The sequence below is a fragment of the Lutra lutra genome, chromosome 4 (assembly GCF_902655055.1).
Source record: "Lutra lutra chromosome 4, mLutLut1.2, whole genome shotgun sequence".
Lineage (NCBI taxonomy): Eukaryota > Metazoa > Chordata > Mammalia > Carnivora > Mustelidae > Lutra > Lutra lutra.
In genome coordinates this window covers 145,426,860-145,443,099 of record NC_062281.1, presented here as the reverse complement: position 1 = coordinate 145,443,099, position 16,240 = coordinate 145,426,860, and the positions used below count along the sequence as shown (strand labels likewise).

At 37.1% G+C, this 16,240-nt stretch overlaps 1 protein-coding gene across 4 annotated transcripts in view; it reads left to right on the top strand.

Moving 5' to 3' along the window:
• The window catches only part of ALG6 (ALG6 alpha-1,3-glucosyltransferase), a 75,592-nt gene that overhangs the window by 38,797 nt on the left and 20,555 nt on the right, over positions 1-16,240 (top strand). For 2 of the 4 annotated variants that reach the window (XM_047723836.1, XM_047723838.1), the window contains 6 exons: positions 2,756-2,845; positions 4,364-4,452; positions 7,387-7,469; positions 8,338-8,402; positions 13,330-13,515; positions 14,296-14,431. In XM_047723836.1, coding sequence (XP_047579792.1) covers positions 2,756-2,845; positions 4,364-4,452; positions 7,387-7,469; positions 8,338-8,402; positions 13,330-13,515; positions 14,296-14,431 — 649 coding nt within the window. The remainder of the gene's footprint in view (positions 1-2,755; positions 2,846-4,363; positions 4,453-7,386; positions 7,470-8,337; positions 8,403-13,329; positions 13,516-14,295; positions 14,432-16,240) is intronic. The other 2 variants (XM_047723837.1, XM_047723839.1) reach the window with 1 other exon arrangement.

Genomic DNA, 16,240 nt, shown 5'->3' with positions numbered 1-16,240 from the left:
TATTTGTTCTTTGGGTGTTGAGTTTGCTAAGTTCTTTATAGATTTTGGACACTAGCCCTTTATCTGATATGTCATTTGCAAATATCTTCTCCCATTCTGTCAGTTGTCTTTTGGTTTTGTTAACTGTTTCCTTTGCTGTGCAAAAGCTTTTGATCTTGATAAAATCCCAAAAGTTCATTTTTGCCCTTGCTTCCCTTGCCTTTGGTGATGTTCCTAGGAAGATGTTGCTGCGGCTGAGGTCGAAGAGGTTGCTGCCTGTGTTCTCCTCGAGGATTTTGATGGATTCCTTTCTCACATTGAGATCCTTCATCCATTTTGAGTCTATTTTCGTGTGTGGTGTAAGGAAATGATCCAATTTCATTTTTCTGCATGTGGCTGTCCAATTTTCCCAACACCATTTATTGAAGAGGCTGTCTTTTTTCCATTGGACATTCTTTCCTGCTTTGTCAAAGATGAGTTGACCATAGAGTTGAGGGTCCATTTCTGGGCTCTCTATTCTGTTCCATTGATCTATGTGTCTGTTTTTGTGCCAGTACCATGCTGTCTTGATGATGACAGCTTTGTAATAGAGCTTGAAGTCTGGAATTGTGATGCCACCAACTTTGGCTTTCTTTTTCAATATTCCTTTGGCTATTCGAGGTCTTTTCTGGTTCCATATAAATTTTAGGATTATTTGTTCCATTTCTTTGAAAAAAATGGATGGTACTTTGATAGGAATTGCATTAAATGTGTAGATTGCTTTAGGTAGTATAGACATTTTCACAATATTTATTCTTCCAATCCAGGAGCATGGAACATTTTTCCATTTCTTTGTGTCTTCCTCAATTTCTTTCATGAGTACTTTATAGTTTTCTGAGTATAGATTCTTAGTCTCTTTGGTTAGGTTTATTCCTAGGTATCTTATAGTTTTTGGTGCAATTGTAAATGGGATGGACTCCTTAATTTCTCTTTCTTCTGTCTTGTTGTTGGTGTAGAGAAATGCAACTGATTTCTGTGCATTGATTTTATATCCTGACACTTTACTGAATTCCTGTACAAGTTCTAGCAGTTTTGGAGTGGAGTCTTTTGGGTTTTCCACATATAGTATCATATCATCTGCAAAGAGTGATAGTTTGACTTCTTCTTTGCCGATTGCTAGATCCATTCTAGTAATTTTGTGGCGAATAGGCAGTTAGAACTACTGTTGTTTATTTGCTGTGTGTCAGGCAATGATTTAACAGCTTTATGTATTTAACCCAGTCCTTCAACAGCTCTGTAAGGTTGATGCAATAAAACTTTATGCCCGTGTGCCTGGTAATAAGGTGAATTTGGAAATAACACAATTGGTGCCTGTCTTCAGAGGACACCAGAGAATTGAGTCCTCTGGTCTTGGCTCTTGGCCTGGCCCAGTTTCCAGATTCAGGCTATCAAAAGGGGCTCCAACTAACCTGGGATTCTGGATTCATTGTCTCCTGGCTTCACGTTCCAGCCAGATATAGGATGTAGGGTGGTTCACATGGATGTTGTTCCTGGAGTGGACAATTGCCACCAGATGGTACATACTGTAATAGACCAATCTCTTGGCTGTATAGCATGCCTTGATCATTCTATTACCCCCATTCCTTCCGTACAAACCTACAATTTATATGACTAAGCAAAGGAGACCTTCTGAAGATGAACAATAGTTTATTTAATGAGATTGAATGTTAATTTAAAAGAAAAAAATTTAGTCCCAAATAGAGATTGTGACACCAAAAAATTGTGACCCATTTGAAACAGGTTATGAACACTAATTATTTGTGGGTTATATAGTTTGGTCTCCATTACTGTAAATTATTCTTAAAATAATTTATAGAAAGTAAGTTGGATGGAAGAAACATCTTAGTTATAAAGGATATAATTAAGGAATATGTTTCTGTAAGCTTAGTTTTCATTTCTTCAGTCATAGTTGTTGTATATCATGCCTTCCCATTCTGGCCAACTGCAGGAGTCTTAATTTATAGATGTTAGACCCAGTTGTCTTCCCAGTTTACAGGATCTTGCATATAGTAAGCTCTCATAAGTTGGTTAAATGGTTTTGAAAGTCTTATTGAAAGTCTGCCTATTCTGGGGTGCCTAGCTTTCTCAGTGGGTTAGAGGATGTGACTCTTGATTTTGGGGTTGTGAGTTTGAACCCCATGTTGGGTATAGAGATTACCTAAAAATCCTAAAAAAAAAAAAAAAAAAAAAAAAAAAACCAAACCAAAAACACCTCTATCTGTTCCATTAGGACTTTTTCTTTCCATAAATCAAATCTGTGTGTGTTCTTTGTTACTGATATTTTTACTTTCTTAAATTGTGATTTTTATATTGTTTCTCTAATTTGTTAGATTATCAGAAGTGACTTATCTTTTTTTGAACATTTTTTTTGTTGTATACATGTTAATCATCAATCTACTCTATTAATAGACATTAAGTTCCGGTTTCTTTGGAAAAATCTTGGTTTACATTTCTTGTTATGGCTTAATTATTAATAACTTCCTCTTTTACTCAAGAGTGTCTTGGTATAGACAATAAATTATTTACTTGCTCTACTCAAAAACTTTTAATTGTGATTTCAAAATCACAATTTAATTGTGATTACAAAAAATTGTAAGTGAAGGGGGTAGACAAAAGTTTAGATGAACTCTTTTGACCTTGTATAACATATTTTTTCATTTTAATGATATTAGATGTTAAATTTTAAGTCCATTTCTTGAATATTGATTAATGGAATATTGCTTTTTTTTTCCCCCAGGTATTTTAACAGTAGTGATAACAATTTACAGTATTGGGGATTGGATTATCCACCTCTTACAGCCTATCATAGTCTTTTATGTGCATATGTGTAAGTCTTTCTTACTTTTTTTTTATTTTTGAGAGAGAGAGAGGGTGTGCAAGTGAGGGGAGGGACAGAGGAAGAGGGAGAGAGATTCCTAAGCAGGCTCCAGTCTTAGCTGGAGCCTGATATGGGACTCAACCCCATGACCCTGAAATCGTAAGGTGAGCCGAAATTAGGAGTTGGTAGCCTAACCAACTGAGCCACTCAGGTGCCCCAGTTTTTTTCTTTAATTACATATTTATGCCCTTAGCAGGTTTAGTAAGGAACAGTGTAATCTGGCTTGGCTGAATAGAGAGAACAGATTGTTCGTAGCTACTTTTGCATTGTGGTTTATAAAGCATTATACTTGGGGTGCCTGCGTGGCTCATTCAGTTGGGTGTCTGCCTTTAGCTCAGGTTATGATGCTAGGGTCCTGGGATCGAGTCCTGCATTGGGATCCCTCCTTCTGCCTGCTTCTTCCCCTGGTTGTGCTCTCTCATTCCTTCTGTCAAATAGATAAATAAAATCTTTAAAATAAAATCTAAAAAAAAAATAAATAAATAAAATAAAATAAGATAAATAAATAAAGCCCTATACCTTAGCAGTTGGGTTGTAAGTAAGTTAACCATCAAAGTTTGAACATTTCCATAATTTCTTTGGAGGACAGGCTAGAAAGAAATGTAAAAACCTATCTTTGTTTTGAAGATAAGATTCTACCAATTACACATGGACACTGACAAATATATCTAATATGGTTAGTTGTGTATAGCAAAGCTTTTTTTCTGGAATAGACTATTTATATTTTGTAAAAATTAGCTTCCTGGCTTAAAAATAAGTTCTAAAGTTCATGATTATCAGTTATACTTTGCAGTGTTCAGAGTAATGTAATATGGTTGAAAAGTTACCTTTTTTTTTTTTTTTAAAGATTTTATTTATTTATTTGACAGGCAGAGATTACAAGTAGGCAGAGAGGCAAGCAGAGAGAGAGAGGAGGAAGCAGGCTCCCCACCAAGCAAAGAGCCCGATGTGGGGCTCGATCCCAGGACCCTGGGATCATGACCCCAGCCGAGGGCAGAGGCTTTAACCCACTCAGCCACCTGGGCGCCCCTGAAAAGTTATCTTTAGCAGTATGTTCAGTTTTATGCAAGGATTTGTAATTAGTAGCTATTTATTATTTCCAGCTGTTATAACTGAGATTATAAATGTGATCCTTTAGTAGTAACCAAAGGATAAATCAAGTAAATAAATAAATAAATGAATGAAATGAAATGTGACACATCAGATTGTTTTCACACTGAAAGAATTGTGAAGGTAAGGCTTTTCATGACATGTTACATGGTTTTGTTGGAAGGTGAGTGAGGTAGACCCTGTCTTATAGCTTCAGTCAGTTTCACATGATGAAATAAAAAAATAAAGCTTAAGCCTTGACTCTCTCACTTTATAAGAGCCATGGCCACTTCTTGAGATAAATTAATATGTCCTCAGTGTCGTTATTGCTAAAAATGACAAGTAATACTGTATATGTATATATACTTTGATTTTCAGCGCCAAGTTCATTAATCCAGACTGGATTGCTCTCCATTCATCACGTGGATATGAAAGTGAGGCACATAAGCTTTTTATGCGCACCACAGGTAAAAGAGCAACAAGGTGTTGATTTTCTAAATCAAATTTTGATTTTTAAAAAAATTTTGGGCAAACTGATAAAAAGTCCTGTTATTGTTCTTACTGACTTTTAATATTGTATGACTATATGTATACATATATATGTATAATACATGACCAAATGTTTATGTAAGCTAAAGATAAAAGAATAGAAAGGATTCTTTCTGTGTACTTTCCCTTCCTATTATCTCAATTCTTTCAACACCCAAATGAGGTAAATACTATTACTATCCTTACTTTAATCTGAGGAGGTGGAGGCACAGTTGACTGATGCTAATAGTTTACCTGAGATCAGATAGCCATATATTGAAGTTTTAGTTTTTTAGCTGCTGTTTTAATATCTTTTTTTTTTTTTTAAGATTTTATTTATTTATTTGACAGAGAGAGATCACAAGTAGGCAGAGGCAGGCAGAGAGAGAGGGGAAGCAGGCTCCCCGCTGAGCAGAGAGCCCGATTCGGGGCTCGATCCCAGGACCCTGGGATCATGACCTGAGCTGAAGGTAGAGGCTTAACCCACTGAGCCACCCAGGCACCCCAACTGCTTTAATATCTTAATTCCACATCCCTTTCACCTTTTTCTTAAAGTTAACCTTCTGGTTGTAACCCATACATTGTATTGCTGTGCATTTTTGCTAAATTAAAGAATCCATTCAACAAATGTTTATTGAACATCTATTGTGTGGTGTTCTAAGATTTTGAGAGTAAAATGATTAGATTTCTTTAAAAACTTTTTTGTTTCAAGTTTACTTATTTAAGTAATCTCTGTGCCTAATGTGGGGCTCAAACTCACCACCCTGAGATCAAGAATTGTGTGCTCCTCTGACTGAGCCAGCCCGGTCCCCACTGATTTCTTAATTTTTTTAAAGATTTATTTATTTATTTCAGAGAGAGAAAGTGTGAGCAGGGGAAGAAGCATAGGGAGAGGGAGAGAGAATCTCAAGCCAACTCCCTGCTGATCGTGGAGCCTGATGCAGGGCTCCATCTCAGGACCCTGAGATCATGACCTGAGCTGAAATCAAGAGTTGGACTCTCTTCTTTTTTTTTAAGATTTTATTTATTTATTTGAGAGAGTGAGAGAGAGCAGGAGAGTGGGGTAAGGGGCAGAGGGAAAAGCAGACTCCCCACTCAGCAGGGAGTCCAATGCGAGGCTCAGTCTCTAGACCCCAGGATCATGACTTGAGCCAAAGGTAGATGCTCAACCAACTGAGCCACCCGGGTCTGCCCCTGCCCCCGATTTTTTAAAAAGCTTTGCATGACTTCGATTTTAATGCTCCTCTCCACCTTTTTCTTAATTAGTCTAAATTTACTCAGAGTTTGTTCTCTTTATTATTCATCCAGTCATGGAATCCCCAGACCCAAGAGATCATCTTCCTGTCATTCCCTCTGCCTTACCACTCTCCTTTCCTTCTCAGTGTGTTAATCCTTTCTGAACTGCATACTCACTGGAAGATTATTTAACTTCTGAACTAATACCTGTATCTGCAGGGAACTCACAACCTTTAGAAACAGTCTGTTCTATTTTCAGAGAGCCCTAGTCATTAAACATTTCTTTCATTTTTTTTTTCTTTTTTAAAGATTTATTTTGAAAGAGAGCGTGCGTGAGCGGGAGGGGCAAAAAGAGAGGGAGGAAGAATCCAATGAGGCCCAGCATGGAGCCCAACATAGGGCTTGATCTCGTGACCCTGAGACCACGACCCAGCTGGAAACCAAGAGTCGGTCGCCCAACTGACCAAGCCACCTATGCACCCCTAAACATTTCCTTCTTACCTTATACCTCCACTCATCACTTTAGGTTCTGTTTCCTTGGGCTACGTAGAAGAAGTCTGATCCCTATAGACATTTGAAGTCACCTCTTCTCCACGTTAAATATTCTTAGATACATTAACTATTTTTTAGATTGACCAGCTTGTCGAATATGATTATGGCTTGAGGCCTCCGGTTGTACTCCTTTGAATATATTCCATTTTGTCATTGTCATCTTAAATGTGGCATCTAGAGCTAAAAAAAGATTGCGTGCATCTAAAACTGACAGTTTACTGTCATTTACCTTATTCTGGACACTACAGTTAGTGTGGAACAAGAAAAAAAATAGGCTCTTTTTTTTTTTTTAAAGATTTTATTTATTTGACAGAGATCGCAGGTAGGCAGAGAGGCAGGCAGAGAGAGAGAGAGGAGGAAGCAGGCTCCCTGCTGAGCAGAGAGCCCGATCTGGGGCTCGATCCCAGGACCCTGAGATCATGACCTGAGCCGAAGGCAGAGGCTTTAACCCATTGAACCACCCAGGTGCCCCAAAATAGGCTCTTTGGATAGCTATGGTGTACTGTTGAAGAACTTAATGTATTTGATATTCTTTGTTCTAAAAGGACTGAACATTCCAAATTATGAATTGTATTTTTTTATTTTAAACTTTTTTTCAGTTTCCTCCTTGCCTGGGTCTGTCAAGCTCTTTATATGCATTAATTAGCAAATTTATGAAGTTTTTATAAATATTAACATTTAAAAAGAATTCATACGTGATTTGCCACATTTCATACCAAATAATTTGGGATATACAGATCCTGGCGAAAAATGCTGTTTTCCTTTTCTTTGAGTATATTTAATTTTTAAGTCTCAGAGCAAAGAGGGAATCAATTTTGGATACATCTAATTGATTTAATGTGTGGATTTGTTAGAGAAAATTAAGAGACTCTTAATCATAATTGTAGCACCATAGCAATTGAAATTAGGCATAGGTGAAGGGACTGAATGGAAAGGGCTAGTTGTAAAGGCCTTGTCCAGAGTGCGTGAGAGAGCCTTCTGTTAACAGAATTCCCACTCGAGGTTGGAGCGGGGAGGACAGCACTTAATAGGTTATTGTAAATCCTAACAGACTCATGTTTAAAATGATTTACTTATTTTTTCAGTGTTAATTGCTGATTTGCTGATTTATATACCTGCAGTGATTTTATACTGTTGTTGTTTAAAAGAAATCTCAACCAAGAAAAAGGTAAGTTTTAAAGCAACCTGAAGTATCATCTCTGAAATATTTTATTGACTTAACTGTTAAAGGATAGAGCATATAGAAGCCATGCTTTGGGCAATAGGCTATTGTAGGGCAGTGATTCTTTTGTCAATTAATTTTCATTTAGAAAACATCAACTTGCCTTAGACTAATAATTTTAATGTTCTACTCTAGTAATAAGATGCATTGAATTTTTTTTTTTTTTAAGATTTTTATTATTTATTTGACACAGAGAGAGAGATCACAAGTAGGCAGAGGGGCAGGCAGGCAGAGAGAGAGGGGAAGCGGGCTCCCTGCTGAGCAGAGAGCCCAATGCGGGGCTCCATCCCAGGACCTTGAGATCATGACCTGGGCCGAAGGCAGAGGCTTATCCCACTGAACGACCCAGGCGCCCCAAGATGCATTGAATTTAAGAAGTTATGTACTGCTGAATTACACAGCATGCTGAATTTATTATGGCTTTACTGGTAAATGAATTTTGAATTGGTTTATGAGAATGACTAAATGGGAAGGCATTTTGATAAGTCATTGTATATTCTCTTATTCCCATTTAACTGATATTCCTTTGGGTCATTTTATACCAGTCAGTCATTAGATTAACTTCTTTGATCTGTATATCTAAAAGTGCTTTCTCTGACAAATACCTTTTAGTGACTTTTTATTTCCTTTTTACTGAAGTATTCTGTGTCAACTCCATGAAAACTTTAGTATTTAGAGAATTGTTTTGTAAAAAGGAATATTTTGATAAATAGAAGGTGAGAGGGGAAATTTGCTGTGTTAAATCAAACAGCAGTTTTACCCTGTTTGATTTTAGTAACACTACTTTGCTTTTTCACAATATTTTTCTTTACAGATTGCTAATGTATTATGCATATTGCTGTATCCAGGCCTTATTCTTATCGACTATGGACATTTTCAGTATCCTTTACTAATTTAGAAATGAAGTCAGCTGTGTATTTTGAAATCTGGGCTTAGTGTGTATAATGTTATGTAACATAGTAATGTCTTATTTGCTAGGGCACTTGCTTATATGAACTATTTTTCACAACAATATAAAAGAATCTTTTCACCAGGCTTTTACTTTAAGGGTAAAGTACAGATTTATTGGAAGTAGAATTGCTATTTTACATCCTTTAGCTTGGGAACAAAATGTGGGTCATGGATTAGCTCTTCTAAAGAGTTGGAAAAAGAGTGCCAAGTATGGTTATGCTCTCCTAATTCTAAAGAGGTATCACTATCTTCTCTCTTTTGTAAATGTCATCTGACGCTGATAAAAGGAAAACAATGTTTCCAGTTTGAAACCAAGATGTTTCTCTTACAGATGGTGGTAACTGCAAGCTTTGGGGAACTAAAATTGAATAATTATAATCTATGTGGATTTTATGTGTGTAACTTTTTTTTTTTTTTAAGATTTTATTTATTTCTTTGACAGAGAGAGCACAAGTAGGCAGAGAGGCAGGCAGAGAGAGAGGGGGAAGCAGGCTCCCTGAGCAGGGAGCCTGATGTGGGGCTCGATCCCAGGCCCCTGAGATCGTGACCTGAGATGAAGGCAGAGGCTTAACCCACTGAGCCACCCAAGCACGCCTGTGTGTAACTTTTTGAAGGAACTTTTTGAAGATTTCTTAGAGGAAATCTTAGAGGAAAGTTGATAAAATCTGGACATGGCTCTCCAGTTTGTCTTCTCATGTGTTAACTGTTACTGTCTGTCCCTATCTGTCCCCAAAGGAAAAAAAAAGACATAATCCACAGCAACATGATTGATTAATAGCCTTTTGAAGCCAGTCTGTTTTAGTTATAACAAATTTAATATGTGTATTTGTCAAAGGACTTAGAAAAGATTTAAATCAGAGTTTTTATTCTGTCCACTTTCCAAGTAGACTTTTTTGTTTGTTTGTTTTGCATTTTGGGATCATGGCCATCTGGTACTCTGGTAATATCAGGAACACTGATATAAAGAAAAAAGTTGTTTACAAGATTTTTAAAATTATATTTACTTTGAAATATAACAGTCATATAGAAGAGCGCACAAAATGTAATTGTGTGGCTCAGTGCATCTACATACTATTACCTGTTTTAAAACAACAACAACAACAACAACAACAACAAAACATTGCTTGTATAAATCTACACTTGTGCAACTCCCAAGTACTTTTCTCTTCCTTTTCCAAAGATAGCCACATACTAACTGCTAATCTTATAGTTTGTTTTCTTCCTTTTCTGGACTTTATATAAGAGAGACAACACATTAGGTATTCCTTTGTGTTGGTATTTTTGCTCTATATTCCATTGAATGAATACACATAATTCTATTACTGAGAGCCATTTGGATTGTTTCCGGGATTTGGCTATGATGAGTATGCTGCTATGAACATTCTCGTAAATGTCTCTACCCATTACATATTTTTTTTAAAATTTTTTTTTTCTTTTGGAGCCCAACACAGGGTTGAACTCACAACCCTGAGATCAAGACCTGAGTTGATGTCAAGAATCAGATGCTTAACTGACAGAGCCACCTAGGTGCCCTAAATATATATATATGTATGTATATGTATATATATACATATATATATATTTTTCAAAGATTTTATTTATTTATTTGACAGAGATCACAAGTAGGCAGAGAGGCAGGCAGTGAAAGGGGAAAGCAGGCTCCCTGCTGAGCAGAGAGCCCGATGCGGGGCTCGATCCTAGGACCCCGGGATCATGACCTGAGCTGAAGGCAGAGTCTTTAACCCACTGAGCCACCCAGGCCCCTTCTAAATATATTTTTTATGAGTAGAATTGCATTATAGGGTGTGCACATGTTTATTTATTTATTTTTTTTAAGAGAGGGAGCCAGGTGAGGAGGGGCAGAGGGGGAGAGATAGAGAGAATCTTAACCTGGCTCTGTGCCCAGTGTGGAGCCTGACACAGGGCTTGATCTCACAACCCTGAGATCATGACCTGAGCTGAAATCTAGAACCAGACATTTAACTGACTGAGTCACCCGGGTGCCCCAGGTGTGCACATGTTTAATTTCAGATATTCCTAAATTATTTTAAGCATGTTATACCAGTCACACTGCCATTAGAAACAAGGTAGGATTTCCAGGTGCTCATCTTCACCAACTGTCAGTCATTTTCATTTTAACCATTCTGGTGAATTTGTAGTGGATTTCCTCTGTGGTTAAAATCAAAGTCTTGAAGCTTTTGGACCCTTACTTTGTAAGCTTTTTAAAAATGTTTACTTATTGATTTATTTAAGTAATCTCTGTGCCCAATGTGGGGCTTGAACTCACAGCCCTGAGATCAAGAATCACTGCTCTTTTGACTGAACCAGCCAGGTGCCCCACTTTGTATGCTTTTTTTTTTTAAAGACTTTATTTGTTTGAGAGACAGACCACAAGCAGGGGAAGGGGCAGATGGAGAGGGAGAAGCAGACTCCCCACAGAGGAGGGAGCCCGATTTGGGGCTTGATTCCAGGACCCTGGGATCATAACCTGAGCCGAGGGCAGAGGCTTGACCAAATGAGCCACCCAGGCACCCCTGTATGCTTGTTTTGAGAATTAAGTGAAATATTATATATAAAGAAAATAGTACCTGGGAGATACTAAGCTCTATATGAGTTATTTATTGCTATTATTATCTGTTGTTACTGCTGCTGCTATTACCATTTTTTTACCTTTTGGGCTCTGAAATTTAACCGTGATTTGTTTAGGCATGGGGTTTGCAACAGTTGTTTTGGATACTCTGTGAGTCATTCTTTTTGAAGACTCATGTTCTTCAGTTTTGGGAAATTCTGTATTTTCTTCAATGATTTTCTCACTTTACTCTTTCTTTTTTTTTTTTTTTTTAAGATTTTATTTATTTATTTGACAGAGAGAAATCACAAGTAGGCAGAGAGAGAGAGGAGGAAGCAGGCTCCCCGCTGAGCAGAAAGCCCAATGTGGGGCTCGAACCCAGGACCTGGGATCATGACCTGAGCCGAAGGCAGCGGCTTAACCCACTGAGCCACCCAGGCGCCCCCTCACTTTACTCTTTCTTGAGCTTATTAGACAGATATTAGAGTTTTCACCTCTTGTCTTTTTTTTTTTTTTTTTAAGATTTAAAATAAGATTTACTCATTTATTAGTGTGTGCATGTGAGTCAGGGGAGAGGCAGAGGGAGAATCTAGAGAAACCAGAGAATCCTAAGCAGATCCCCCACTGAGCGTGGAGCTCTTTGTGGGGCTTGATCTCACAACCCTGAGATCACCACCTGAGTCAGAATCAAGCATCTGCCTCTCAACTGTTGGAGCCATCCAGGCACCCCTTCACCTCCATCTTGGGCATCTCTTTATCTTTTGTTTTATGGTTTAGATTATCATGACTTTATCTCTAATACTTCTATTAAATCTCATTTTTTAATTAATCCTATCTTAAACTTAAATTTATTCTTTTTCTACTATTCCCTGAATTATTTCCATTCTTCTAAGGTCAGTTTTTTCCCCCTTTTCATTTTGGGTTTTTTTCTTGTTACAGGTTTTTCTAAAATGCCTGTTTGATCCTAATGTATCTATTCTTATTTAAGAGTAAGGCAGAAGAAAAAGTTGCGTGTGAGTTCTCTGTGTATTTGGCCCCCTGTAGGGTAAGTGGGTAGGGAGCTGGCCAGAACATTTAGGCTCCATAAATGTCAGAATGCGGAGGTTTTACACTGTGGTGTTCACTTCTACACTAGCTGTCCTGGATAGTTAATTCCATGTTTTTGGAGAAATAATTCCTTCTTCTGTTGCCTGGGGGGTAAATATTTGGTTCCTGGATAACCTCTGCATAGGAGTAAGGTAGGGTAGGAGTAAGGAAAATGCCTCCATGTAGGCATTTTCATTTAATCCTCCTGTTTTCTTTTCAACATGTTACTCAAGCACTCTAACCTACTTGGTGTTTCTTGAGTTCTCTAGGGGCTTGCAGAGTGGATTGGCTCCTTGCTTACTCAGCCTTCCTCTGCATTTTCTAAGCTCTGGCTTCTTCTGTCCTATTTTATTTATGCTTCTGTGTCCTCTGTCTTCTGAAATGTGTTGAAATCTTCATCTGTTGTAACTCATCTTCCTACTCTCTTTACAGCTGTGAATATTTACTTTTAAAAATTCCCCATCTGGGTGCCTGGGTTGCTCAGTTGGTTACATGTCTGCTTTTGGGATTGAGCCCCACATTGGGTTCCCTGCTCTGTGGGGTGCCTGCTTCTCCCTCTGCCTCTGCCTGCCATTCCCTCTGCTTGTGCTCTCTCCTGCTGTCTCCCTCTGTCAAATAAATAAAATCTTTTAAAAAAATTAAAAATAAATAAAATTCCCTGTCACGTTAGGGGGGGGTCTCAGGAAGAAGTGGAGGTAAATGTGAGAGGTCAGCTCAACCATTTTGAACTGCAAAGTCTAACTGTGATGTTGTTTTACTATAATAAGGTTATCAGTTTCAATCAAAGACATATATTAATTTATAATATTGATGCATATTATAGAAGAAAGTATGGGGCTATCAGTAAGTCTATGTGTGTGTGTGTGTGTGTTTTACTTTGGAGCATTGTTTTATTCTCTAGATTTTGGTATGTTATTATAGTAATATTCTGAGATAGTCTAACAGAAACAAAGCTATGTGTTAACTGTTTAGTGATCTTTTAAATCTAAGCAAATCAGTTGCTCTGTTTAGCAGTCAATTTGATGTATTTGAGGCCATTAAATACAATTTCATATTAGTTTATCACCTCAATACTTCCAATTTCTGTTTAGAAATAGCCTTCATTATATGTTATTTTAAAATCACATATGAAATATACTCTATAAAATATAAGATCTATCTCTTTTAATTATTGAGTTAATTTCCTTGACATAGGAACATATATAATTCTGTGAGTCTTGGCTTTGCTTTGTGGGGTGTTCTTGGAGTATCTTGTGACTGGGACCTGCTAGGCTCACTGGCATTTTGCTTAGCTATAAATTATAAACAGATGGAACTTTACCACTCCTTGCCATTTTTTTGCTTTTTGCTTGGCAAGTGTTTTAAAAAAGGCCTGAAAGGAGAGGGGTGAGTGGCTTTTAAACAACAGAATTTTAAAAAGTACTTCAGAGAATCTATTTGGCATACTTACCAGGAAGAAAGTGGTCTTTCATTTTTGCCTTTAGGTGATTTCTTAATAATGTGTTGACTGTGGAGTGAGTTGGAAGAGAGATTAAGTCCTGTTCTCTAATTTTATTTTAAATCTTCCTAACAAGAGGAATATTTTGATCAATGTACATTTACCAGAGGTAATGTGGATTGGTTTGTTAGAGCATTGCTATAGGATTTCATCCATTTAGAGCATATTACATTTTTTTTTTTTTTTTTTTTTAAATTTTAGTTATTTGACAGAGATCACAAGTAGGCAGAGAGGCAGGCAGAGAGGGAGAAGCAGGCTCCCCGCTGAGCAGAGAGCCCGATGCGGGGCTTGATCCCGGGACCCTGGGATCACGACCCGAGCCGAAGGCAGCGGCTTAACCCACTGAGCCACCCAGGTGCCCAGAGCATATTACATTTTATACTTAATAGAAATACATCCCAATTTGACGTTTTTCTTCATGACTGCATTGGAAAAGCGTGTAAGTTAAATGTTAATTAAGACGGTGATAGTCTTTTTGTTGAAGAGCTATACATCTTATTAATTGTGAATTTCTTAACTCTGATTTGAGTAGACTCCCATGTTAATGTTAGTAGCATAGATTTGTCATTACTATACATTTATATTTATTATCTCAGTGAGACTGAGACTGATTTCTCAGTATTATTAATCTCTCCCTGTCTTACTGGGTACCTTTGTTTTTGTTCTAGGTTTGTTTTGTTAATTAAGCTGTCTTGTACAGTTGTGGCTTCCTTCATTCTCTGCTGGCTGCCATTCTTTACAGAAAGGGAGCAAACGCTGCAAGTTCTAAGAAGACTCTTCCCAGTTGATCGTGGATTATTTGAGGTATGTTTAAGTACTTTCTTCTTACTCCTTTCTATTAACACTATTTTTTTGTGACCTCTGGGGATTTCATATAGAAGACACACAAGGAGTAGTAACTTCAGCTACTCTCCTTGCAATCATTCCTTGCCAGTTATTTAATCCAGTATATAACCTCTAGCTCAGCTGGCGTTTTCTAGTACATTAAATGAATAGATAATATTTATGCCATCATGAAATCCATAATTTAGTTATATATTTTTCTTTTTTTAAAAAAAGATTTTATTTATTTTTTTGACAGAGAGAGACACAGCGAGAGAGGGAACACAAGCAGGGGGAGTGGGAGAGGGAGAACAGGTTCCCCGCAGAGCAGGGAGCCCAATGTGGGACTTGATCCCAGGACCCTGGCATTATAACCTGAGCCGAAGGCAGACATTTAATGATTGAGCTACCCAGGCACCCTTCAGTTATATATTTTTCTAATGAAATAAAATCCACAGTGAAAGACAGCATGGGAAGTTGCAGCTACAAAGTTAACAGCTCTGTAATTTTTTGGTTTATATTCTCTTTTTAGTCTTAGGAAATTATTTATTAAACTAAATCATGTTTGCTTCAGCAAGATCTCATAATTTCCTTATTTAACCTTCATCCATAATAATTTTTTAATGAGAATCTTTCATTTCATTTAATGCTAGCTTAATCACTCTTGTTAAACTTTTATTACGTGGATAATTTGATGATTTAGATTTAGTAATTAAATTAAACAAACCATTTTTCTGAAACAAAAAGGCCTTTTAATAAAGTTAGACAGAGACAACATATTTATAGATAATTTGCTTTTGATAAACATTTCTTTTAAAAAGAATTAGAAAAGCCTATATATCTTTCTAATTTTTAAATATATAAATTGCTATAGATTATCTATCTTTCACCAGATCTATAGTAGGACGGTACAAGCATTTTGCAAGAGACCAAGAAAGAGTTTGGTGTATGATTGGAACAGGCATATATGACTTAAATGTTGATGGGGATGCTGCTGGTCATCACTATTCTTGTCATCACTCTTACTAGGTGCCACATACTTCACATGCGATTTTGATTCTCATAATAGGTCTGACTGAAGTAGCTATTGTGTCATTTTGTAGATCAGAAAACTGAAGTCAGAGATTCACAGAGGTTGTACATGGCCGAGCTGTGGTGTGAATTTTGAAAACTGTGTTCTTCTTAATACTTCCTCTAACCTTAAAACCTATATAAAGAAAAGTTAATTCTCCATCTAAGCTTCTTGGTTCTCTGCCTTGCCTTCCATTTCAAAAATAGTATTTATCACAATATTATAAAGATGTGTATCATACATGTTTGATAGTGTTGCTGGCCACTTCCATTCCCTTGCTACCCTCAAAATCTGAAGAGCATTTTCTTTGATCGACAGGGGGAAGTAGGATGGTGCAGTTGTCAGTGATAGTTACTTTCTTGATGTTATGCTTACACAGCTGTGAGTTAAGCAGCTGTGTAGAGGGTGGGTTTCACAAGCAGAGAGCTATAGTTACAAATTTAATTTTGAAAGCAATCCTACCACAACTGCTAATGTCTTTAAATGCCTTGATTTATTAGCAATTAACTCTTGTCATTGTGAGTTGCTAGTAGGTTATACTTGAGACAATTTTAGGTATGTGATAAAATGGGTCCAAAAAATGTGTCTTCTACAAATTAGGACAAAAGATTTCCTAGAAAAATGTCCAAAGATGAGTAACTTAAGTATTTAGGGATAGTGTGCTGTTCTTTGAAAAATAATAAATATTTCTTGGAAATGTCTGGACTATGGTTGGCTTG